This window comes from Mesoplodon mirus (assembly GCF_964341445.2).
Source record: "Mesoplodon mirus genome assembly, chromosome: 18".
NCBI classification, from domain to species: domain Eukaryota; kingdom Metazoa; phylum Chordata; class Mammalia; order Artiodactyla; family Ziphiidae; genus Mesoplodon; species Mesoplodon mirus.
Window position 1 is genome coordinate 1,496,485 of NC_138994.1, and position 24,212 is coordinate 1,520,696.

Genomic DNA, 24,212 nt, shown 5'->3' on the forward strand with positions numbered 1-24,212 from the left:
CCCACCCCCGCCCCGTGCAGGCAGAACTGTGTGCCAGGCAGGCCAGCCCTCCAGCTGTCAGAGGTGTCCCCTGTCACCTTCCTGGATATCCGTCTGATGGGCCCACTGGGGTCCCAACACTCTGTCAGTATCTTGCTCGGTGGCCTTGGGCAAGTCCATTGTCCTCTCTGGTTCTCTCTTCATTTTTTTCTATAAAATGAGGAGCTTGCCCAGCCCAGAGGTTCTCAAATGTGAGTGGGCTTCTGAATCACCAAGAGGGTTGTTAAAACCCAGATTTCTGGGTTCTACCCCAGAGTTTCTAATTCAGTAGGTCTGTGGTGGGGCCTAAGAATTTGCCTTTCTAACGAGTAATGAGTGCTCATTAGAAGCACTGAACTGTCAGAGGAGCCGGGGGGTGGGCCCGAGGGCCCCCGGCCCTGCTGACCGTTCAGCCAGGTGAGACACAGGAGGGGCCCAGCGCAGCCACAGGACTGTGGGAGGTGCTCGTGGTCGGTCTCCAGTGTGTGTCCACAGGTGGGACAACGCACCGGACCCCAGCAAGCCCAAGCCCCCCATGGCCGGGCCCGAGCCCCGTCCCTAGGGTGGGGAAGGAGATGGGGAGTCTCAAACCTCTGCTCAGGAGAGACGCCCCCGCAAGCACGGTGCGGTGGCTGGGCGGGGAAGAGGCTGGGATAGGAGCGTGGGCTCCAGTCACTCACCCTTTCTGGGTCACTTCCTACGAAGGGGACGACAGCAAGGTGGCTTCTGAGACCCCACCCAGCTCTGTTCTGTGGTGTGAGGGCGATAGTCCGTGCTGAGTGCTGCTGGGCAGGGGAGACAGGCTGCAGGTCGCCAGAGCACCCTCCCCTCACGCTAGGACTCTCCTCACTGGCTACCTGGCCAAAAGGGACCCGGGGGGCCTGCACGCCGCCCTCCCAAGAGAGAAGGTCTCGAATGGCCTCCAGAGAGGGCACTGTGACCTTGGTAGTGGGGGCCCAGCCTTCCCCACATGGAGCTCGAATGGAGTTAGCCCAGCTAACTCCCAGATGAGGTGCCCCGGGCAGCCATCCATTCTGAGGCCCTCCTATGGGCTGGGGCAGGGGGGTGGCTGCTTTCAAGCCCTTTCTGTCCCTACCCCACCCTGACCTGTTCCTCCCCGAGCATGTCATCAGACTGAACACCCAATACCCCTGATTCTCTGAAGGGACCCTTCCCAGGAGATTTCTGCAGGAGGAGACGCTGGAAATCACAACGAGGAGAAGCATCAGAGGTGTCTCCTCGTCCCAGGAAGCCAGAGCCAGAAAGGAACTCAGAGGACATCTGAGCGGCCCTCAAAGTGTGGTCCCTGGGCTGGGACGATCAGTGTCTACCTGGGCACTCATTACTCGTTAGAAAGGCAAATTCTTAGGCCCCACTCCAGACCTACTGAATTAGAAACTCTGGGGTAGAACCCAGAAATCTGGGTTTTAACAACCCTCTTGGTGATTCAGAAGCCCACTCACATTTGAGAACCTCTGGGCTGGGCAAGCTCCTCATTTTATAGAAAAAAATGAAGAGAGAACCAGAGAGGACAATGGACTTGCCCAAGGCCACCGAGCAAAATACTGACAGAGTGTTGGGACCCCAGTGGGCCCATCAGGCGGATATCCAGGAAGGTGACAGGGGACACCTTATGTGGCCCACCCCACCTACCACCTCTTCCTCCCCAGCTACTTCGCAAATGCCACCCTCACCCCCTACCAGCCCCGGCACAACACCGGCCCAGCTTTCGTGGCTGGAAAGGGGGTGGAGAGGGAAGCCCTGGAGCATCAGCTCCAGCAGATGTTGGAGCCCTGCAGCTCTGGACTCCAGAAAGTGTCCTGTTGCCATCTGAGAAACTCTGCCCGGACCGCGGAGTGCCTGTGGCCCTCCCCCCCACTCCCATACCCCTCCCCAGTAACTCAGAGTCCAATGCCCAGGAAAGCTTTATTCCTTGATCTGAGAACGAGAGTCTGCACACAGAAGTCAACAAATGGATGATTTCACAAAACCTCCCCCCTCCCCACCCCCACAGACAGACACTACGGGACAGGTCCGGCCACCCACCACAGCGTGGCCTCACCCTGCCCCGAGCTGCTGATGGTCCCATGGGCCACAGGGGGGGCAGCATCTCTGTCCTGGCAAGACCTGGGCCGATGGGCAAGGCTGGCTGTGCAAGGCTCACTCGCTGGACACGGTCGTTCCCCGAGGAGCCAGCCTGGAGCGGGATGGAGGGTGAGCACGTGGCTCACGGGCGGGCTTCCACGCGTGGTCTTGGTGCTGGGAGAATGATGGTCGCCCCGTCTCAGCTTAAGGACGAGGGTCCCCTTCGGCACAAGGGTGGGGGTGGGGAGCAGTGGCAAGAGAAGGAATGTTGGAAAGGGGGTGGCCTGGCTGGGGGCAGATGGTCTCTTGGTCCAGACATCGAAGACTCCAAAGGTCACCACTTCAGCCTCAAGCCGCAGTCCAGGATGAGGGCTCGGGTCAGCCCGCTGGGCGGGGCTGGAGAGCTCCCGGTGCCAGCTCCCAGGGAGCCCCAGCTCCGCCATCCTGCAGGGCCCACGTGCTGTCCGCAGCGACGAGATAACCCTCTCCTTGTTGCGTTCTTTCTCAGGATGGCAGGGAGGGAGCCAAGGTTTTAGGCTCCCCTCAATGACTTTATTGGTCTGCTTGCTCCAGGGGCCTCCCGGACCCAGCATCTTTTATTGCTCAGTGGGGAAGCCCTGGGAGGCCGCCAGAGAACCCACTCCTCGGCCAGCGCTCCTGCGTCCTGGTTGCTCCACAGCCTCCAGTTGGGGCCAGCACCCGCGACCCCTTCCCCGCCCCCTGAGGCTTGGCCCTGGCGCCGCTCGGCCTCTCCTCCTCTCCACCCCCGCGCTCCCCGCCTGAGGCCCCTTCCGCTCCCTGCCCAGTATCCAGACAGAAGGCTTCCCGAGCAGGCAGGCCTGTCCTTCCAGTCCTGGCCTGACCTCTGCGGCCTGCCCAGGGTCACCCGGAGGGGTAGTAGGGGGTATCGCTGTGGTAGTTGTAATCCGGGCACACCTTCTGGACCAGCCTATAGTCCGTGCTGTAGAAGGCGATGTAGACGCAGACGACTTTGAAGGGCTGGGAGCAACTCCAGGTGGCTGAGCTCTGAGCGTGGTCTCGGGAGCAGGTCTTGGCCGGGTCGTGGGTGCAGAGTGAGACCCGGCGGCCCCGTTCCACCTTCTCCCACTCCATCCGGCAGTTGAAGATTTTGGAGGCCTTGGCTTCAATGAAGATCTGCTGCTCCTGGTGGAACTCTACAGCTTTACTGGGGGGCACGAGGCTGATGGAGATGTTGCCCTGGCCCGTGGCATTGTGTCGGAAGTGGACGCTGAAGGTCCCATTGCCGTGGTCCACGATCTTCCCCGTGACGAGCAGGTTCAGGGCTACCGTCTTGATGTTGGAGTAGAAGTCACCCCAGCCGAAGATGTTCTTCACTCTGGCCGACGGTGGGGGGCTGTGGTTCGGGCGACTGGGGGGCTGCCCGAGGACCCCCCACGCCTCCCCAGGTGGAGCCAGCAGCCCTAGGAGAGTGGAGTTGGCCATGGGGCGGGACTTAGGTGACATGTGGCCCCGCTTTCGAGGCATCCGGGGCCGGGGCTGGCTCTCAGGGTCATCATGCTCAGGGTCCTCTGAGCCAGGGGGACCATCATCCTGGCCACAGATGACCTGTGGAGGGAGTTGGGAGGAGAATGAGCACCTGGGTCCCCAGAAGACCCGGGGATTCTGGTTCACTGCTCCCCACGACCGGCCTTATCTCTGTGCTCTCCCTTCCACTCTGACTTGGGGCTGAGGGGCCCCTGCACATTGCCCACCTACTCTGGGGGTTGGGTGTGCACTCTGGCCTGTGTCGTGGTTCCCTCTCATGTTCTGACACTCAGGTCACCCCTAGCTCCTCTCCCCACTGTCCTGCCTCTGGCCACTATTCAAAGTCTTGGAAGGATGGTGGAGAATTCTCTCCAGTAGACCATGGCAGCAGAGGTACATGGCCCCAACTCCTAGGGAGTCCCGAGTCTGATGGGGGAGGCCCAGCTCCCGATGTTGGGAGAGCCCTCATCTGATGGAAGAAGCTGTGCTGACAGAGCCCCCCACTCTGTGAGATTCCCAGGCTGATGGGGGAGGTACAGTCTCTGCCCTCAAAGAGCCCCAAGTCAGATAGGAGAGCTCCATCTCTATGCTGAGAGAGCCCCTAGTTTGACAGGGGAGGTACAGCCCTTGCCTTTTGGGACTTTCTAGTCTGTTGGATGAGACACCATCCCTATCCTGGGATAGTTTCTACCCTCAGAGGCAAAGAGAACCAACAGATGATGGAAAAGAAAACAGAACCCAGTGAAATACTCTCTCAAGTACAAATGCAGTTTAGGTTTTGGCAGGAGGATTTGAGGGAGACCTGTGGTGAGTTCCATACCCAGGAGGGCCAAACTCTCCTCCGGGGACCACTGGTGATAACATGCCAGGACATTACTTATACTAGGAGGTAGGAGTTCTTATTATTCCCACTTCACAGTTGGGGACACCAGACTCACAGGTTACATCACTACAAGGCTAAGTCACACAGAGTCAGCCCTCCCAAGGCACTGCACTCCCGGGCTCACAAACCAGATGGGTCCTTCTATTGGGATTTTATCCAAGCCCCATCCCCACACGGGATCTCCTGTAAACTCTGCAGAGGCCTGGCTGGCCTCTGCTGCATCAGCTCTATTGACAGGCAACATCTGGGGAGGCTTCCTGAAGGAGCTGTGGGGAAGGCCAGCAGGACAGCCTGACAAGCTCAAACACAGGACAGCTCAGGAGGGCATCAGGGAGTGAACCAGGTTTCCTGAGGACAGCTGCCTGGTGTGGGTTTGCTCCGCTTTTCAAGAGAGTACTCACCCTATGTGTCTCGTTATGAGCACCGGGGCACCAGCTCACAGCTGGGCAGCATCTGGATTTGCTGGCGACCCTGGGATGAGGATGTGGGATGCCTGAGGTCTGGAGGGCTCCAAAGGGGTTTGTGGTCTCTTTTCTGGCCCTGGCCATGCCTGGGGTCGTGTGCGGTGGCCCTGCCTGCCAGGACCCAAGGGTTGGGCAGAGGGACAGCAGGAGGGGAGGTTCTGGGGGCTGGGCTCCAGGCGGCAGACCTGTGTGTCCTCGGCCGCCGGGGGTCACAGCTGAATGGCTGGAGGATGGGGAGAAGGGCCCCGGGTGGGGATGTGACAAGGGAGGGCTTCTTCCACACCGTGGGAAAGGTGATTACTGTTTTGAGGAGAAGGGCAGACCCAGATGTGGGGCTGAGGCTTCTCCAAGATGGGATTGGTGGGTGGCGGTTGGCCACCCGACCCAATTGGTGGGTCGGAGGGGAGCTGAGCCCTGGGCTGGGGGCTGGTGGCTGGGGTTGGTTCCCCCGCGTCCTGGGCCGCCGGGAAGGAGCGAGCGAGCGCTCGGGGAGCGGGCTCCGGGCGCTCCGCTCAGCTGCCGCGAGAGCCCGGGGCGGGAGCCGCCTGCCCAGGTCCTGTGGGGCTCGGGCTGCGCGCAGCCGGGAGAGGAGAGGAAAACAACAGGCGGGGAGGGAGGGAGCGGGAGGGAAGGCGGCAGCGAGGGACGCGGGGGCCGCCCCGCGCCTGTACTGGCTCGTACGCTGGGGGACCCAGAGCGCGGGGCCCGCCGGGGCCCCTAGGTCAGGGAAGAGCCCACAGCCCTGATGACCCTGGCAGGTCATCAGCTCCACAGCCATCCCCCCCCCCCCTTCCGCACGGCCCGGGGCCCGGGAAGGGGTCGAGTAACCCTTGGCGACGGCTGCGGGCATTTTCCCTCGTGCCCGTCGCACCTCCCGCCACCTGAGGCCGAGTGGGTGGGCCAGCCCAGCACCCTCTCCCCGCCCCTATTAACCCTTACTGTCCAGTCTCTGGCCTCGGCCCCGCCCTCTCCCCCAGCCTCCAGGCTTCCGCTCCATCCCCGGGATGCTGAGGGGAAGGGAGAAAGTTTTCGGGCTTGGAAGCTTCCCGCGCTCTCCCCCAGTCCTCCCGGCCCCCGCCCCTCCGCGCCGCTCCCCGCGGACCACTCACCAGATAGAGGCTGCCCTGCACTAGGAACACGAAGCAGCAGCGAGTCAGTTGCATCTTCCTCCTTTGCTCTCGTGCCCCTTTCTCTCGTCTCTCCCCCTCAGGGTACCAGGCCCTTCCTCACCCCTGCTCCTTCAGGCGCGCCGTCCCATGCTCCAGTCCCAGGCCACTCGCGGCCCTCCGCTCTGCCAGCCGCCCAGGACCGACCCCGCCCCCTTCGGTCCAGCTGTGCAGCCGCCCTCCCCCTCCCCTGGTCCAGCTGCGCGCGGCACGGCCCCCTCTCGAGGTTCCAGATGGGCGCCCCGAGCGCCTCGAAGGGCCCCAGCTGCGCGGTGGCTCCGCCGCTCCAGATATGCCCCCTCGGTTCCAGCGGCGCCGCTCTCGCCCAGATGTGTTGGGGACCCGCGCGCGCGCTCGTCCCTGCGCTAATTCCCCAGACCAGACGGCCCCTCCCGCCCCGTCGCGGCGCGCCCCCTGGCGGACGCCCCTGGCCGCGCCGAGACCCGCCGCCGCTACCCGCGCAGCGCCCCGCCAGACTGGAGCGCTTCTGGCGCCCAGGCGGCTCCCGCTTCCTCGTCCCTCCCACCGGCGGCGGCGGCGGCGGCGGCGGCGGCGGCAGGTACTGTGAGCCCAGTCGGTACCTCCAGAGTTAACTCCTCCCCTGCCGGGCCGCAACCCAGGGACCTAGGACGCAAGGGGCAGGATGTGGGGGCGGAGTAACTGGGCGAGGAAGGGAGAGGGTGGTGGCCTCGGGAATAGGGACACTACTTTTTCCACCCCTCTGGCAGGGCGCCTGTCCCCGGTCGCGAGCTTTGGGGATCTTTGCCCTGCCCTGAATCCCAAGAGACCTGGAATTTGGAAAGGTCATTTTTCCCAAACTCATTACGAGAGCCAGAAAAGAACGTCTTCCTTACTGTAGCCTATCCCCACAGCCCAAAGTCCACTCCTCTCCGCAAGAGTTGCATTTGTGCTGAGGGAAGTTCTTCTAGGTGTCTAGCCTGTACTCCTTTTGTTCAGGAGTCAGTTCCTTTCCTCTTCTACTTTACTCAGAGGGGCAGGGATAACCCCCCTGCCTCCCCCGAATACCTCTCAGTCCAGTCGCTGTGACGGGAAACTTTTGGCTAGAGCCCTGGGCTGAAAAGGCCACTAGGGTCCAGACTGGATTCTGGGGCTGGGGTCAGGGGTAAGCCTCCCTAGAAGCTGGGGAGCCAGGTGGGCAAGGCCTCCCTGGAGGCTGTGCCTCCATTCTTCACTACTGCCCTCCCTGTGATCCAGGGAGCCACAGGCTAGGACGTGGGGCTCCTATGCCAGCAGGATCTCTATCTCTGGTCTCTGCAAACCTCCCAGGCGAGGAGGAAGAAAATGACCCTCATCTGAGATTCCCAAAGGTGGGGCCCATCCCCCATCACCCCACATCTCTGTGTTTTCTTCCTTGAATTGCAGGGCCCCTTTAGTCCTTAGAAAAATCAAAGGTCAGATTCTAGCACCCAGCATCCCTCAGAGGCTGTGAGGGTGAGGAGGTACCCCAGCATTTGGAGCAGCCCCAGCCTGGGCTGGGCCCATGGGGCAGGATGGGTGGGCACTCTGCTCTGGCCCTCGAGGCCCAGCTTGGTCTCTGGCTGCAGCCCCCAGCACACACCCAGCCTCCTCCCCCACCATCTGCCAGGCGGGTGCGCGGGGAATGCAGATGAATCTTAATATCAGCCTGGGCCAAGTGCGATGAGGGAGACAGATTCTGCAGAACACAGACAGCATCGCAGAGCCCCCTGCTTTCCCCAGGCACCCTGGGCAGTATGGGATGCAGCAGCCCGTCCCTGGTGGTGGCGGTGGGGGTGTGTGCATGTCTAGTCAAAGACCCCCCTTCCCCACCCAAAGCCTGGGGAGGGAGGAACAGATAAATCCTTGTCTGGCCTCTGAGCCTCTGGTCCGGCTGGGAGGAAGAAGCTGTCAGCCTGAGCATGGGCAGCTGGTTCCAGCCCTCAGCTAGGCAGATGTGTAGCTGGGCCCACTCCTTGTCCATCTCCAGGAGGTCCTATCCCCAGGAGAGCAGTGTGACCCAGCAGAAAGAGCACAGGTTTTCAGGACAGACAGCCCTGGATTCTACTCCAAGCCTGGCTGTGTGACCTTGGGCCAGTTGCTTTGGTTCTCTGATGCCAGTTTCTTGATCTGTTGTTGCAAGAACTAAATGAGACCGAATGTGCAAACAAAGCACAGCCACAATGGCTGGCAGGCCGTCATGGCGTTCAATAAAGGGAAGCTCTTGCTTTTCTACTACCCACACATTTGCTCTGGCTGCGCCTCCTGCCAGGCTTGCCCTCACTGCCCTATTGGCTCTTCCTGGCTGTTGCTTCCTTCAAGTTTCCCCTCTGCATTCATCCATCAAGCACTGGCCAAGCCTCTCCTCAGTGCCAGGCACCAGGCCAGGGGTTGGGATACAGAGACGAATGGGACACCGTCCCTGCCCTCAAGGATCTCACGGCGTCGTGTGGAACCGAGACATGAAAATCAATGATTATAACTCAGTGTGGTGAACAGAATAACAGATCCCTCTGCCAGGCAGTATGGATACACTAAGGACCACGCGGGGTGGGGTGGGGGGTGGCAGGGGCGGTGGGGGGATCGGAGAGGGATGGCTTCCCGGAGGAGGTGATGCCGAAGGACTGAATGAATGATCAAAGGTCTGGAGGCTAGAACAGGAGGCAGTTTGCTGTTACTGGAGCTCAGAGGGGAGGGGAGGAAGCTGGAGCAGCAAGCTGGGACCAGCTGATGGAAGGTCCTTCCTGCGGGTCAAGGGGGTTAGGACCTTGAAAGTCGTTTGAAGGGTTTTAAGGGGGCTGGTGATTACAGTCAGATTTGCATTTTAGAAAGCTTTTGGAAAATTCACTGGAAAGAGGAAAGACTTGAGGAAAGGAACCAGTTAGGGGATAAATGCAATGGCCTGGGGTGAGAGAGAGGGGTAGACTGAAAACATCTTTAGGAGGCAAATCAGGATTGCGTTGTTGCTGAAATGAGGAAGGAAGGGAGACAGAGAGTCAAGGATGATACCCAAGTTTCTGGCTCGGGCAATAGGCAGGATGCTCGCTGAGGTGGGCAGTACATGCGAGAGGATGTGTTGGGGGTGGAAGGTGGCTTCTGGGGAAGTGGGGAGGTCAGTATCAGTCATGTCACGTCTGGGTGCTGTTGGCCAAACAAAGGCAGAAGAAAGTCTAGCCGGGGGTACCGGAGGTATGGATGTGAAAGAGCAACAAGGGGCTTGGATGGAGGACCCCTGGGCGCCCTGGCATTTAAGGGGTGGGCAGAGGAAGAGCAGCCCCCAGAGGATCCCAGGCAGCAGCCGGCAGCCAGGGGCAAGGAGGGCGTGTGGGCTGATCCTGGAAGCAGCAGAAGCACCGGGGCTCTCACGCTTGAGAGCGCCAAGCAGAGGCTATTGTACACATGCAGATGCTAGGGTCCCACCCCAGGGTCAGCAGATGGGAGCTCAGAACCAGGCATTTTTGCCCCTTTCCCAGGGAATGCCACGGAGGTGGTCTCTGGACTTCACTTTGATAAACTGGTGTATGGGGAGTGTCAGGGTAGAGGGAACAAGCAGCAGCTCAAAGCAGAGCAGCCTGGCAAGGGAGAGACGGAAAAGTGACCACAGGGTTTGGCCGAGATTCCTCCGGCACCTGTACCTGACCTTGGTGCTTCCACCTGCTCCCAGGGTGGGGAGACAGGTGGCAGATTCAGTGACCTCTGTGTGCAGCTGTGCTGGAGGCAACCCCAGGTGTGTCTGCCATTCAGGCTCACCTCTCCTCTTATCCCCAACGCACCCCCCCACACCTTGCATACAACAGATGCCCAACGAAAGGGGAAGGACTCAACCTGCTAGTCCCGCCCCGCGGCCCCCAGCCTCCTTGGCACCCACTTGCACCCTGGATGTGGGTTGACTGGGCGTTTGCTTAGCACCTCTGATGCTTTCGCCTGCCTCAGTCTCACCTTTGGAAGAATCCTGTCTATATGCCTCCCCTCCTCCCTACCCCAGTGCTGCAGGAGAGAAAACAACAGAGGGGTGCCCGATCAGCGCTTACTGAATAAATAGGAAATGGGGCTCCTGATGGTTTGAAAGGCAGAGAATGGATGCCCTTGAGCCGCTTGGAGCAGAGAGGTGTGGGGGAGAGGGGGGAGTAGGTCATTATTGCTAACAATCTCTCATGTTTACCTGGAAAATTGCAATTTTTAAGTGTTATGATAGAATGCTACATAGAGGGAACCAGGGGAGCCCAGAGGGAAACCCTAATTCTAATGAGGAGGCCAAGGACGAATCCCAGAGAAATTGGTCTTGTGATATGTGGATCAGCTCAGGTGGGAGGGGAAGGAAAGAACCTTACAGGCAGAGGAAGCAACTCATGCAAAGGCCAGAGGTGAAAGAAAGGCTGGGAATGGGGTTCTGGTGAGGACAAGATGAAAGACTCATTTGTTCCACAAGTAGTTATCAGGTGTCTACTTGTATGTCGGGTCCTGGGCTGGGTGTGAGGGTACAGCTGTGACTGAGAGACGGCAGTCCTTATTCGCGTGGAGAATGTGGGCTCTGAGAAAGAGATTAAATAGCTACGCATACAAAAACACAAGCTCTGAGATGCTGGAAGGTGGTATGAAGGAAGAAGATCAGCAAGTTCTGAGTAAGAGAGAAACCAAGTAGGGGTCCCACTTTACCTGGACGTGGTCAGGGAAAGCTCTGTGAGATGTGACGTTTCAGCTGGGATCAGAAGGGGGAGGAGGCGTCGCCAGCCATTGAGCTGGGGAGGGGGCTTCCAGGCAGAGGGAACAGCGCATGCTAAGACTCAGAGACTAGGAAGAGTTTGGTGCTTTGGAGGAGCTGAAGGCAGTAAGGATTGTGAAGGAGCGGGGAGTGAGCCAGAGAGCCAGAGAGATGGGCGGGGGCTGGATGGCTCGGGGCTTTATGGGTCTAGTGAAAGGTCTGGGGCTTCATCCTGTGATTAAGGTGTTTGTTTTGTATTACAAGTTTTTAATTTACAAGTTTTAAACAAGGGGCAGACTTGCACTTTAGAACGATCACTAGAAAGATCACTCTGATGGCAGAGGATTTAAGAGAGTGGGTGACACTGGAAGCTGGGAGGTGATGTCCTGGGTTAGGGCAGAGCCCCTTGGGATGGGAAGGAGGGGGTGGCCTTGAAAGACATTTAAGGAGTGGAATGGCGAGGAGTTAGGCTCTAGGACTGGGGGTGAGGGGCCAAAGATGCCCCAGCTTTCTGGCCCGGGGGACACAGGACGGAGCGCAGGTTTGTGGGAGGATGCAGAACCCCACCCTGGACAGGTGGCGTTCGGTGCTTCAGGTGCTCGGGTGCAGCGAAGAGCGGGGTGCAGAGTGGAGTTCCCACTGAAGGGATCAGACTGGGAGGTGTGTGAGCCTCGAGAGTTATCAGAGGTGAGAGTGGGAGAAACTCGCAAAGGCCAGAGCACAGCAAGGGTGCAGAGTGGGGATGCCAGGGCCAGTCATGTAGGGGAGAATGATGGAGGCGGGGGGCTGGGGCGGGGGCGGGACAGGGGAGCCAGGAAGCAGGTGGGAACCCCCTGGCCTCAGAAGCCTGAGGGAAGCTACTCACATCCCACACTGTACCTGCCTCCTGCCTCCGGCTTTGTGGGGTCATTTTGTCTATGCCCCTGCCTCTCACAGGTCTCTCCAGCCAGGAGGGCCCTCCCTCTGGCTGTAAAGGCTCCCACGTGTGCTCTTGTTGAGAGGAAAGGATAAGGACGTGGGGTCCAGCCCTCCTGGATTTGGGTCTGGCTCTGAGATCGGCTGTGTGGGTGATCTTGGGAGAACCTCTTGTCTTCCTTGGGCCTCAGCTGCCCTGTCTGTAAAGGGGGAATCATACTGCCCCTCTCCTGGGGTGAGGACTTGGTGAGGGTGAGAACACCTGGCTCTCTACTGGGCACATGTACGCCTTGGTCCTTTATCTGCATCGAGCTGGTGGAAAGTGCTTTGAAAACAGTGAAGCCCTTGAACAGAAGGCGTCTGGCCGTGCCCCTTCCAGCTACTTGTCAGTATCTTCGGAGGTGGGAAGCGAGGGGGAGAAACAGGGCCTGAATTGCACCGCTAGACTGCAGGGCACCTGGCAGGGGCCCCGCACCTGGCACCAGGTCATCTGTTCTCCACCTGTCGGCTGGACACAGGTCGCCGTGGTCAAAGCCAACTCCCGGAGGGATGAGAGGGAGACCGCGCTGGCGTGTCGTGTCGGACGTGAGTGGGGTCAGCGCGCCGCCTGGTGGGCACTTGGGCGCTTTGCACCGCGAGGAAGGCGAGGCCTCACCTGCCCGCCGCGCTGCCCCCTCTCGCTCGCCAGTGCCCGGCGCCCAGGCGTTTGATGACAACGCCTTAAGACAACGAAGGGCCTGTGCTGCTCAGAGACGTCGTTGGGCGATCGAGCTCTGGAGCCAGATCCCCTGGGTCCCAATCCTGCATTTGCCACTGTGTCTTGGGCAAATGACTACACCTCACTGTGCCCGGTTTCTTCATAGGGATAATAACAGTATCCACGTATAAACTTGTTGGGAACAGCGTCTGGCATATAGTTAGCGCTCAATAAATGCCGCCTATTCTTATATACGCATTCAGTTATTCATTCAACCACAGACAGGCTTTCACGTCGCTGTCGGACCAGGAGCTTGCAGGGAGGCAGCTCTGGAGCGAAAATAGCCTCGACTGAGACGGGGAGGGGGTCGTGCCCCCTGGGGCACGGGAAGGGAGCCTCGAGTTCTTTTTTTGTGAAAGGGTCAGTACAACATCTGTAGTGAGAAATTCCCGCTTCCTTTTCACGGAAGAGACTCAGGGTGGGCGTAGAGGCCACGCTCACCTGCACCCTGGCCCTCGGGTTCGCCTCCACTCCGGCCCGAATTCAGGGGCGCGCGCCCCTCTGGACCCCCGACGGCCACTGGGTCCACAGCGCCCCGTGGCAGCCTCCTCTGGAGGTCGAGGCGTCCACCCCGCAGGGTCCCTTCCCCTCCCCCCCATAGGGCTGGAGGGGCGCATCACCCCCTCGCCCTCTGACGGTCGCCTGGGCGTCCAGACGGCCTGCCTGCGCCTTCCATTTCCAGGCCGATGGTGACGCCTGGCGGCGGAAGGAAATACAACCGGAACCTCCGCTCAAGGAACTCCTACCTAAACTCCTGGGCACCGCTGGGTGGGGGCGGGGCGGGGGGGGATGAGGAGCAGACAGTGTCAGGGGGATCCCGGAGGTTGAAGGGCTTCCCAGAGCAGCACTGACCTGAGCTTCTGTCGGGGAGATGCAATCAAGACCTTCCGATTCCAAATCTGATCAAAGATGGGGCAGGGGGAGTCGAAGGGCCCTGAGGAGGGGGGCGGGGTTGGGGTGGTAGCCAGATGAGACCCCGGAGAGTTCGGGAGGAAGACTTCCCTAGTATTCTCCCTCCACCCCATTTGGGGTCGTCACTGTTCCCCTTTGGTGCCGTAGCCCTTCCCACATGTCAATATAGGGCAGAACGTGGGGGAATGAGCCTGGGAGTGGCCTCAGGCTGAAAGGGACCTCAGTCAGGCCACTCCGGAAGGGTCAGCTGCAGCCATGAAGAAGCAGCAGGAAGGACGCCCCCGGGGGTGCTGTTCTGACCCCTGTTCTGCCCTGGACCACGGCTGCCCACACCTGCCTCCTGCAGACTCAGCGCTGGCTTGCTCTGCAGCCTTTCAGGCGTGGGGGTCGGGGACGGACCTCAGCCCACAGGCATAACCTCCTCACTCCTGAGCGCCAGGCCCAAAGTCAGCCAACTCCGGACATGGGATTCCACAGACCTTGCCACCTCCAAGTATACAAAATCAGACTCTTCACATCCTGAGCCACAGTCCCGTGGCCTCCGGTGTTCCTCCCTCCTTGAAGGGCGCCACCGTCCACCTCATTAGAATCTTGGTGCCAGCCTTGCCCCCTGCCTCTCTTCCCAATGTCCAGTTGCATCTCCTCCAACCCACTGGAGGCTTCAGGACTCCATCACTGCTCACTGGGACCACAGCAGCCCGAATGGTCTCTCCCAGGCATTCCTGACCTACCCCACGCCAAAGGGAGATTAATGTCCAAGATGCACATTAGATGATCTCCGTCTCCTCTTTCCAATCCTTGGAAGGGTTCCTGCAGCCCCAAACTAAACAACGCATCTTGAGAACATTCATGAAATGGTACCAAAATCCTCTCATTTAATCACACAACCTAATGAGGGAGCTTCTATTATTACCACATTTTACAGATGAGGAAACTGAGGCTTCAGGAGATAAGGTGGCTTCCCCGAGGATCCGTAGCTAATACTCTTCAGAGCTGAGATTTGGACCCAGGCGGCCTGGCTTGCTGAACCCATGCTTTTACTCACCACACCAGTGTATCCTAAAGTGAAGTATTTGTTGTGTTGGCTGGGAGATTCCTTAAAAAAAAAAATAGTACAGATGAACAATTTTAATTTTCATAGAAATATGTTTCCTTTTAAGGCTTTTGTTCTATTTTCTTTTATTTATAGCAAGGGATACTGGTTTCCCATTTATGGAGGAGATACAAAGTGACCCTTTAAAATTAATTTATTTTAAGGAAAAAGAGCAGCTAGCTGAAAGCAAAGTACTGAGTATATGACAGCCTGGGCGAAATGTGGAGATGGGAAATGAGCATCGGGGCACTCGCTGCCACACTGTGCTTCTCAGGAGAAATGGCAGACTCTGCAGTACATTTGCACACTTCCCGGACTGTTACGGACTAGGGTTCTTGACGTCCTTAATCAATAGAAATTGACCAGAGGCCAAACAAGAAATTCAGGCAAGGCTTTATTGGGGCCCCTGCTGCAGCAGCGGGGAGTGAGAACAAGCCACTGATTCCCCTGCTCACTCTCTCTGAAGGGAGGGCAAGCTGGTTCCAGGGGTCGTGCCTGAGGCGGGGCTTAGGGGGTTTGCTTACCCCTTCGGTGGTGCTGTGTGCAGGGGGCATGCCCAGTACCCTGCTTCTGCTCTCGGTTCTTCAGAAGTAGCAACTGGGATTTTTGGTCTTTTTGTATCTTTTTGTCCATAATTTGCCCCAACTGTACAGGCACGCAGTTAATTTTAGTCCCTTGTAGTTTCTTTGTATTTTGTCCAGGTGCAAGCATTGCAGCAAAGGGTCCCAGGTTCCAGGTCCCAGCCTGTCTCTCGCTTACCTCTCCAGCCTGCCCCTCGCTTTCTCCTCTCCACCGGCACTCCTTTCCTGGGGCCTCTGAACCACTTGCAGCTCCCCAAACACACCAGGCTTCGCCTCACCTCGGTGCCTTTGTACACACAGTTCTTGCCACCTGCCGCCTCCGTGGCTGTCTGGTGAACACCTGCTCTCCACTGGACCATTCACCAACCTCAGGCATCACCCCCTTCTTGAAGCTTTTCTGAATGGAATTGACACCTCTCCCACCATTGTGCCCCCAGAGCCACCTGTCCTCACTTTGTTCTCCCTTCTCTCCCCAGACTGTGAATTCCTAGAAGACAGGGACAGTCTTCTTTGGTCCAATGCCTGACACTCAGGAGGAGCTCAATAAATGTGTATGCAATTTGAATGAATGAATTCCATGGGAAGTCAGGTGGGGATAAGGCTGATTCCAGTTGGGAGGAATGGGGTGGGGGATTACAGCCTTTAAGGAGAAGGGGGGTATGGGCTCTTGAGCTGGATGTTGATGACAGCATGGAGAACTGGGGAATTCAGTCTCCCAGACGCAGATGTAAGGATCTATATGGGAACTTATTTATTAAAGGGGAATGTCAATTTAGGGGAAAAGTCGATTTATTTAATAAATGATGCCGCCATATCAGCAAGAAAATAAAAGAGTGTGCAGAAGTATAAACAAGCAGTTGACGGAAAATGGAAATGGAAAAAAAGTCAGCCTCAGAAGGTGTCAGGGAAATACAATTTAAAACAACAGTGAGATATGTACTGTTAAAACATTTTATTGACGTATAGTTGATTTACAATGTTGTGTTAATTTCTGCTGTACAGCAAAGTGATTCAGCTATACATATATATATTCTTTTTCATATTCTTTTGCATTATGGTTTATCACAGGATATTGACTATAGTTCCCTGTACTATACAATAGGACCTCGTTGTTTATCCATTCTATATATAATAGTTTGCATTTGCTAATCCCAAACTCCCAATCCATCCCTCCTCCAACCCCTTGGCAACCACGAGTCTGTTCTCTATGTCTGATTTTGTTTCTGTTTTGTAGATAGGTTCATTTGTGTCATATTTTAGATTCCACATAGAAGTGATATCACATGGTATTTGTCTTTCTCTTTCTGACTTACTTCACTTCATATGATAATCTCTAGGTCCATCCATGTTGGTTCAAATGGCATTATTTCATTCTCTTTTATGGCTGAGTCGTATTCCATTGTGTGTATGTACCACATCTTCTTTATCCATTCGTCTGTTGATGGACATTGAGGTTGTTTCCGTGTCTTGGCTACTGTAAATAGCGCTGCTATGAACATTGGGGTGATGTATCTTTTTGAATTATAGTTTTGTCTGGATATATGCCCAGGAGTGGGATTGCTGGATCATATGGCAACTCTATTTATGGTTTTTTGAGGAACCTCCATGCTGTTTTCTATAGTGGCTGCACCAATTTACATTCCCACCAACAGTGTAGGAGGTTCCCTTTTCTCCAGACCCTCTCCAGCATTTATTATTTGTAGATTTTTTAATGATGACCATTCTGATCGGTGTGAGGTGGTATCTCATTGTAGTTTTGATTTGCATTTCTCTAATAATTAGTGAAGTTGAGTATCTTTTCATGTGACTGTTGGCCATCTGTATGTCTTCTTTGGAGAAATATCTATTTATGTCTTCTGCCCATTTTTCGATTGGGTTGTTTATGGTTTTTTTGTTGTTGTTGAGTTGTATGAGCTGTTTGTATATTTTGGAAATTAAGCCCTTGTCAGTTGCATGAGATATGTATTTTTTAAACTAGTAGACTTTATTTTTTCAAAACAGTTTTAGACTTACAGAAAAAATTAAGCAGATAGTGCAGAGAGTTCCCATAGACACCCTCCCCCCACCCCATACACAGTTTCCCCTAATATTAACAATTTATATTAGTATGGTGCATCTGTTACAATTAAAGAAACAATATTGGTATATTATTATTAACTAAAGTCCATACTTTATTCAGATTTTCCTAGTTTTTACATTCTTCTGTCTCAGGATCCCATCCAGGATATCTCATTACATTTAGTCTCTTTAGGCTTCTCTTGGCTGTGACCTTTCCTCAGACTGTGCTTATTTTTGATGACTTGACAGTTTGAGGAGTATTGGTCAGGTTTTTTGTAGAATGCCCCTCTGCTGGAATTTGTCTGATCTTTTTCTTATAGACTGGGGCTGTGCATTTTTGGAAGGTTGACCACAGAGGTAAAGCACCATTCTTATCACATCATATCAAGGGTACATATGTAATAGGGAAGAACAAACCTGACTCCATATTGGATCTGTTTCTCTTACTTTAACCTTTGTATTATATTGTTTTTGCTACAAGTTAATCAGTGAAAGGATGTTGCCTAGAGCTTAAAGTATACGTAATGGCTCATCTCTGGGAAACCTGCCTCCATGCCTGAGTGTTAGCTCACAGGAAACATCCTGACCAGGTCCACCTGTGAATGGCTGCAGGAAAGAAGAAATTAACACATCCCCTCCAGAGTCTGGCCGGAACCAGGAAATATTTGCAGCAACTTATCGCCTTTTTAACTTTAGCTCCTCACCTCCCCCTCTTTGTTCTATAAAAGAAGCTGCATCCAAACCCAGCCAAGAGGGCTCTTTGGGACACTAGCCCACCATCTTCTCCCTCTGCTGGCTTTCCAGATAAAGTTGCTATTCCTTGCCCTGAACAACTCATCGACTTATTGGCCTGTTGTGTGGCGAGCAGTACGAGCCAATTTGGACTCGGTGACAGATACTGTCAACATGACTTATGACTGTTGTTGACCTTGACTGCCTGGCTGAAGTAGTGTTTGTCAGGCTTTTTCCCTGTAAAATTATGCCCCGCTCCCTAACCGGCCTCTTTCCGTGCTATACTCTTTAGAAGGAAGTCGTTATGTGCAGCCCCCAGTTAAGGAGTGGGGGATTATATGTTTCTCTTTTAGGATGAAGTATCTACATCGTTTACTTGGAATTCTTCTGCACCGGAGATGTCTCTCTTCTTTCCCCATTTATTAATTTATTCAATCATGTATTTAAATCACTATGGACTCATGGATATTTATTTTATACTTTGGGTTATAATCCAATACTACTTTATTAATTTTGTTGCTTAAATTGCTGTGATTTTTTTTTTTTTTTTTTTTTTTTGCGGTACGCGGGCCTCTCACTGCTGTGGCCTCTCCCATTACGGAGCACAGGCTCCGGACGCGCAGGCTCAGCGGCCATGGCTCACGGGCCCAGCCGCTCCGCGGCATGCGGGATCTTCCCAGACCGGGGCACGAACCCGTGTCCCCTGCATCGGCAGGCGGACTCTCAACCACTGCGCCACCAGGGAAGCCCCTGTGATGTATTTTTTACCCTTTGGATTGGAAAAAAAATAAAAGATTGATTTAATCACCAGGGCTGTGGCAGCTGAGGTGTGTGACCTGCCGACCCTTTGGAACTGGGGTTGCATTTTCTGACTGAAGCACTGGAAGGAAAAAGAACATGAGCAGAGCAATGTATGTAGTCTAAGCCCATTTTTATATAAAAAGAAGGAATATCTAAAAGTAGAAATCTCTCTCTCTCTCTCCCTCCGTCTCATGGCAGCCATACTGGCCCACCCTCAATCCATTCTCCCAAGGGGTCCTTGTGCAACCCCTTCCAATGCTCAGTGGCTTTTTGGTGCCCTTAGAATAACATTCGAACAGTGGCCTGCAGTGCCCTCTATTGGGCCTCAACTCAAATGTCCCTCCTCAGAGAGCCCTTCTCTTGCAATTCCACCCAAAGCGGCCGGGTCCCTGCCTCGGAATCCATCTCTCCCAGCCCATCACCCCACCATTTTCCCCCCAGAGAACTCATCACTGCCTGAAATATTCTTATTTACTCTCTATTGCCTCTCCTCCCCCTTCTAGAATGTAAGCCCCTTGAGGGCATTGGGCATCGTGGCTGTTGTCTTATTTTCCCTCAGTAGCCCAGGCTTAGCACAGGGCCCTATGCACAGCAGGTTTCAAGTCTTCCTACCTATTGAGTGAACAGCCTTAGAGCAATAAGGAAAGACAACACTCCTTCAACCACGTTAGCGATCTCAGGGGTGTGGGGCTGGAAAGGGAGAGAGGAGATCATCGACTTTTTCTTTAGATACCTCTGGTTTGTTTAGCTGTTACAAAGAACATGTAGTACTGTGGTTTGTAATTAAAAAGAAAATCCAATCAAGTTAATTAAAAAAAAAAGAAAAGAAATAAATTGAAGTTTTCATTTCCCGGGGAAAAATATAAGAAAAAAGCCGAAGGCTTTACGTGGGAAATCGTTGGTTGTTGGGGAGCACAGGTAGTCTCCTGAGTCTGGGGGACGGGGGTGCTGAAGAGGATTGGAGGGTATGGTGTCTGAGGAGGGGGCTGGTGGCAAGACAGGGAGGTTCTAGAATTGTTATAGGAGGGGTCTGGGTAGAAGGGGCGGGGGCAGAGGCGGGGCTGGGAGACCTGTCTGGAGTTGCCCGGATGTAGGTCGATTCCGGGCGGTTGGTGGGGAGCATGGCGGTGGGGGTGACTGGGAAATCCCAGGCCATCCCATGGCACCAGCACTGGGACTTAGCCAGCCCCATAATCCAGACCCTGGCGCCAGCCCATTTGGGGGTCAATCATCTCCCCTCTCTTGGCTTCAGTTTTCCCAGCGACAAAATAGGGATTGGCGCAGGAGTCGCCAAGGTTCTCCCAGCTCGGATGACCACTTCAATGGGCGCTGACTCCTGGGGCCCTTTGGGAACTTGTGTTGGGCCAGAGTCCTGCGGGCATCCGCTTTCCCCCAACCATTGCAGAGCTCTGGACAGGCGGCCTCCGCCTCTGGCCAACAGAGGGCGCTGCGGCACCGCAGTACTTGGCTGGGCTCAGTGCGTCCCTCAGCCGTTTGCCGAAGCTGAGGTCCGGGGTGTGCCCCGCAGTCCGCGGCCTCCCCATCCATCAGGTTCTTCTCTCCACAGCCCTGGTCACGACCGTGTCCACAGGTCTCGGGTGTCCGGTTCCCTGAGCCTGGGCCGAAGTGGGCAGAGGCTGGATTTGGAGCCTGAAGGGCTCCATGCCCCTGCGGCTCATCTCTGCTCCCCTGCTCTCTCCCTGCAGCCCTCCCCAAGCCCAGAGCTGGCCGGGCCCCAGCCTAGATTTTCCCTCCTGGGATTCGGGCCATCTGGGCCATGCTCTCTGGAGCTACTGGGCACACGGGTAGGACGAGAGGCCCTCAGCAGAACAGCCAAGGACTCCAGCTGCCTGTTGGCCAAACCCCAGCAGGGCCAGGAAAAGGGGCTCCCGCTGATTCCGGGAGCCGGGCTGTGTGATCTGGAGGAATTCAGCTGCCATGCACACTGGGGAACTCCATGTTTCCCTTCCTCCCTGGACCTCTGCTGCCCCAGGGCTCTCCCCAGCAGGACTGGGGGGCCCCATGAAGCTTTTGCACCAGAGTATTTGGTGGGTGGGTGTGAGTGAGGCTTGGCCTGCTGCGTGGAAACACATTCCAGGTCAAGCTTTCCAGCACGAGTGTCTGGCACTCACGGTATGACGTGGGGTAGAGAGTGTCTCTCCACCCAGGTGCTCTGGGCTGGGATGCTCAATGGATGTGTGGGGTGGGGCTGAATGACCAGCATCCTGGGCCAGTGTGGACAAGGACTTCACCCCGGGCCGTCACCCTGTCTCCCCCTCCCCAGGTGGAATCCTGTTCTCAGGGTGGTACCTACGAACCTCAGTCAGCTGTGGGGATTGAGCCAATGGGCAGCTCCTATTCAGGGTGCCCCACACTGTCATCAGTTGCTGAGTCCAGATGGAACACAGACCTATGTGCTGTAGGGACACAGTAAGGGATGTGGGCATGTGCAAATAAACTGTATCAGGAAGTCGTGGGCTGGACATTTGATCTGTCTGCCCAGAACTGTCACATCCTGACCGGTGGTTAAGACTCTGCTAAATCCAGATTCAAATCTAGATTCTGATACTTGCTCACTGTGTGACCTTGGCAAGGAAGCTCCTAAATGTTATGTAAAGTGGGATAACAATATCTCCAAGGACACAGGATTGCTGTAAGAATTAAATGATAAGGTATGTGGTAATAACTATAATAGTAAACACTGAGTAGTGCCAGCAAACTCTTCCAAGCATATTACATGAGTTAATTCATTTAATCCTCACAAATGAGGTCTGTCCCATTATTATCCCCATTTTGTAGATAGAGATATAACCCTTGCTGTGAAGGAACTTCTAGGCCAGTGGGGAGACAGAGAAGTGAGCAAAAATCCTTTGAGCCAAATTAATCTTTACTGTTCAATGAAATGAGAATTAAGGCCATAAACGTTCAAGCTCTAATTGGCTTCTCATAATCCCCCACAGCGAGACCATTTTACAGACAAGGAAACTGAGGCCCCGAGAGGCGGCAACAATCACCCAAAGGTGCACAGCAGAAGGGATGGAAGCAGCATTGTCTGATTCTTGGGCCTATTCTCTTCCCCTGAAAATGAACACAAAATATAATTTTTTTTTTTTTTGCGGTACGCGGGCCTCTCACTGTTGTGGCCTCTCCCGTTGCGGAGCACAGGCTCCGGACGCGCAGGCTCAGCGGCCATGGCTCACGGGCCCAGCCGCTCCGCGGCATGTGGGATCTTCCCGGACCGGGGCACGAACCCGTGTCCCCTGCATCGGCAGGCGGACTCTCAACCACTGCGCCACCAGGGAAGCCCCACAAAACATAATTTAAGTCCAAATGCTCACCATGTAACTGCAGTTTTCAGAAAAGTCCGTCCTCCCCTTACAAATGAAAGGTTGCAGCCTCCAAGCCCCTAAGCATCCCCCGTACAGATATTTAGGACCAACCATGTCTCTCCACCCCACTGCTCTGCCTTTGGATGTTCAGAGTGAGGAGGGAGATCACTTCTGCCTGGTCAGATTAGAGAAGGATTCACCCAGGAGGTGACATTCGAGGTGGGACTTGAAGGATGTATAGGAGTGTGCTGGTGGACAGAGAAAGAGGCCCATCCAGGAAGAGGGCACAGCACAGCACAAAAAAAGGTGTGAGTGTTTATGGTGGAGGAAGGCAGGGAGGTGTTCTTGGTGGGGAGCAGGGAGAAACAGGTCAGAGGCAGGGCCACCCAAGGAAGCTGTGTTTGGGGACCAATAAGGGGAGGAGGCCTGGGGTGAGAGCAACAGAAATGATGCAGAAAATGCAGGATGGAGCCATATTTCAGGGAAGACAAAACTCTCAAGGACTGCTACCCTGACTGTGCTACTCTTACCACCAGGGACCCACTGGTGGTAAAACCACTAAAAACAGCCACCTGACCTGTGCCGTCTCCTCCCCGCCCATCACACAGGAGTGCCCTTGCTAGTCCTGCCCACTTGGGGGTCTGGGAGGGATCTATTGCTTAGGGCACTTCACTGGCAGCCCACCCTGGCACACAGTCTGTGTGCAGTCCCCCAACTCCTACGTGAAGCTGAGCTGTGTTTGCTTGGGCACTGGGGCTGTGGGGGCATGTGTGTAGACAAATGTGTGTGAGTTTTGAGTGTGAGGACAGAAGCACGGGCATCTATGTAGTTGCACGTGTGAGCGTATACTCAGCGCATATTCCACAGGGCAAGGCTGAGGGTGCACAGGGACAAGAACCAGGACTCTGCTTTTGTTTTGTTTTGTTTTGTTTTTTGCAGTACGTGGGCCTCTCGCTGTTGTGGCCTCTCCCGCTGCGGAGCACAGGCTCTGGATGCGCAGGCTCAGCGGCCATGGCTCACGGGCCCAGCAGCTCCGCGGCATGTGGGATCTTCCCGGACCGGGGCACGAACCCGTGTCCCCTGCATCGGCAGGCGGACTTTCAACCACTGCGCCACCAGGGAAGCCCAGGACTCTGCATTTTTGCATGTAGGCGGAGGCTGGTATACTCTTGTGCCTGTGTGCAGGAACAGGTGTGTGTAGGGAGGGGTCTGTGTGTGTGTGACTGTCCTTTAGGAGGCACCTGGGTCAAGGGGAGACAGAGAGAAGCAAGCTCCTAGAAAAGCCTCAGCGTCCCGTGAGATCCGAATTCCAGGGTTGCTTAGAAATGGCCAACCAGGAGGCACATGCAAATCAGATGTACGTGATATGCAAATAAGAAGGCTTCTTCCAGGTCTGGGCTGGGGTCCCAGGAATCTTCCCAGAACGCTGGGGGCAGAGGCAGTGGAAAGTGGGGCTCTGGGGGTGCTGGGAGTGGAACTCCTTGTCACCTTCGTCTCTCCCAGCTCCTGGATTAAGGCTCAGAACCCCATGAGACCCCATGGCCATGGGATGCTTCCAGGTGTCACCCTGCCTAATTTCCAGATGTGGGTGCAGCAGCGAGGGAGAAGGGCGAGAGGAGCTGGGTGGGAGCTCCCAGGCCCACCGAGGAGAATGGATGTCACAGCGACAGCTGGCCCGGCCTGCATTCGCTGGTCAGGCACAGTTGTTGAGGCGCCAAGGCGAGGGATCAAGGGCAGACAGAAGGCCTGGCAGTGGGCAGGCAGGGCCCCTGGGGTTTTCCCTGGTGCTCAGAGCACAGACTGGTGGAGCTGGGGAAGCCTCACACAGCCCTCTGCTGACACCCCCTGTGTGCAGGGGACTCGAGGTCCAGGCAGGGCGGGCAGATTACCCAGCAAGACCTCGTGGGCCAGACCCCGGCCCAGTCTCCCCACTCCCTCGGGGGTCTGCATCCTGACTCACGCACACGTGTTACACGAGCAGTGCACACAGCTGCACCTCACACCCCTGCAGACCCTCCATGCAGCCTGTGCACACCCAGCACACTCACCAGCCCTGGGGACCGTGCACCCAGCACACCCATCTCCCAGGCCCGAACACAGGCGCCAGGACATCTGCCCAAGGATGTGCACACAGTCTCGCACCCAGCCCCCTTCCCTTACACCCGTGCACGTGTCTGCAGACAGGCCGGGGGCAAGGGGGTGCATGGGGGTTTCCTCACCCCCACCAGCTCCCC

At 55.9% G+C, this 24,212-nt stretch overlaps 1 protein-coding gene across 4 annotated transcripts; it reads right to left on the reverse strand.

The window, feature by feature from the left end:
* Positions 1-1,936: 1,936 nt before the first annotated feature.
* NXPH3 (neurexophilin 3) lies at positions 1,937-6,282 on the reverse strand. 4 transcript variants are annotated; one of them, XM_082602858.1, is made up of 3 exons: positions 6,066-6,282; positions 4,894-5,067; positions 1,937-3,690 (listed from the first exon to the last, which is right to left on the reverse strand). In XM_082602858.1, the coding sequence occupies exons 1-3, from the start codon at positions 6,117-6,119 to the stop codon at positions 2,986-2,988; spliced, it is 933 nt and encodes a 310-aa protein (XP_082458984.1). In that variant the 5' UTR covers positions 6,120-6,282; the 3' UTR covers positions 1,937-2,985. The 4 variants fall into 4 exon arrangements, with proteins under 4 accessions (XP_082458984.1, XP_082458986.1, XP_082458985.1 ...); XM_082602860.1 differs by having other exon boundaries at positions 4,894-5,042; positions 6,066-6,281; XM_082602859.1 differs by having other exon boundaries at positions 4,894-5,179; positions 6,066-6,281.
* Positions 6,283-24,212: the final 17,930 nt, after the last annotated feature.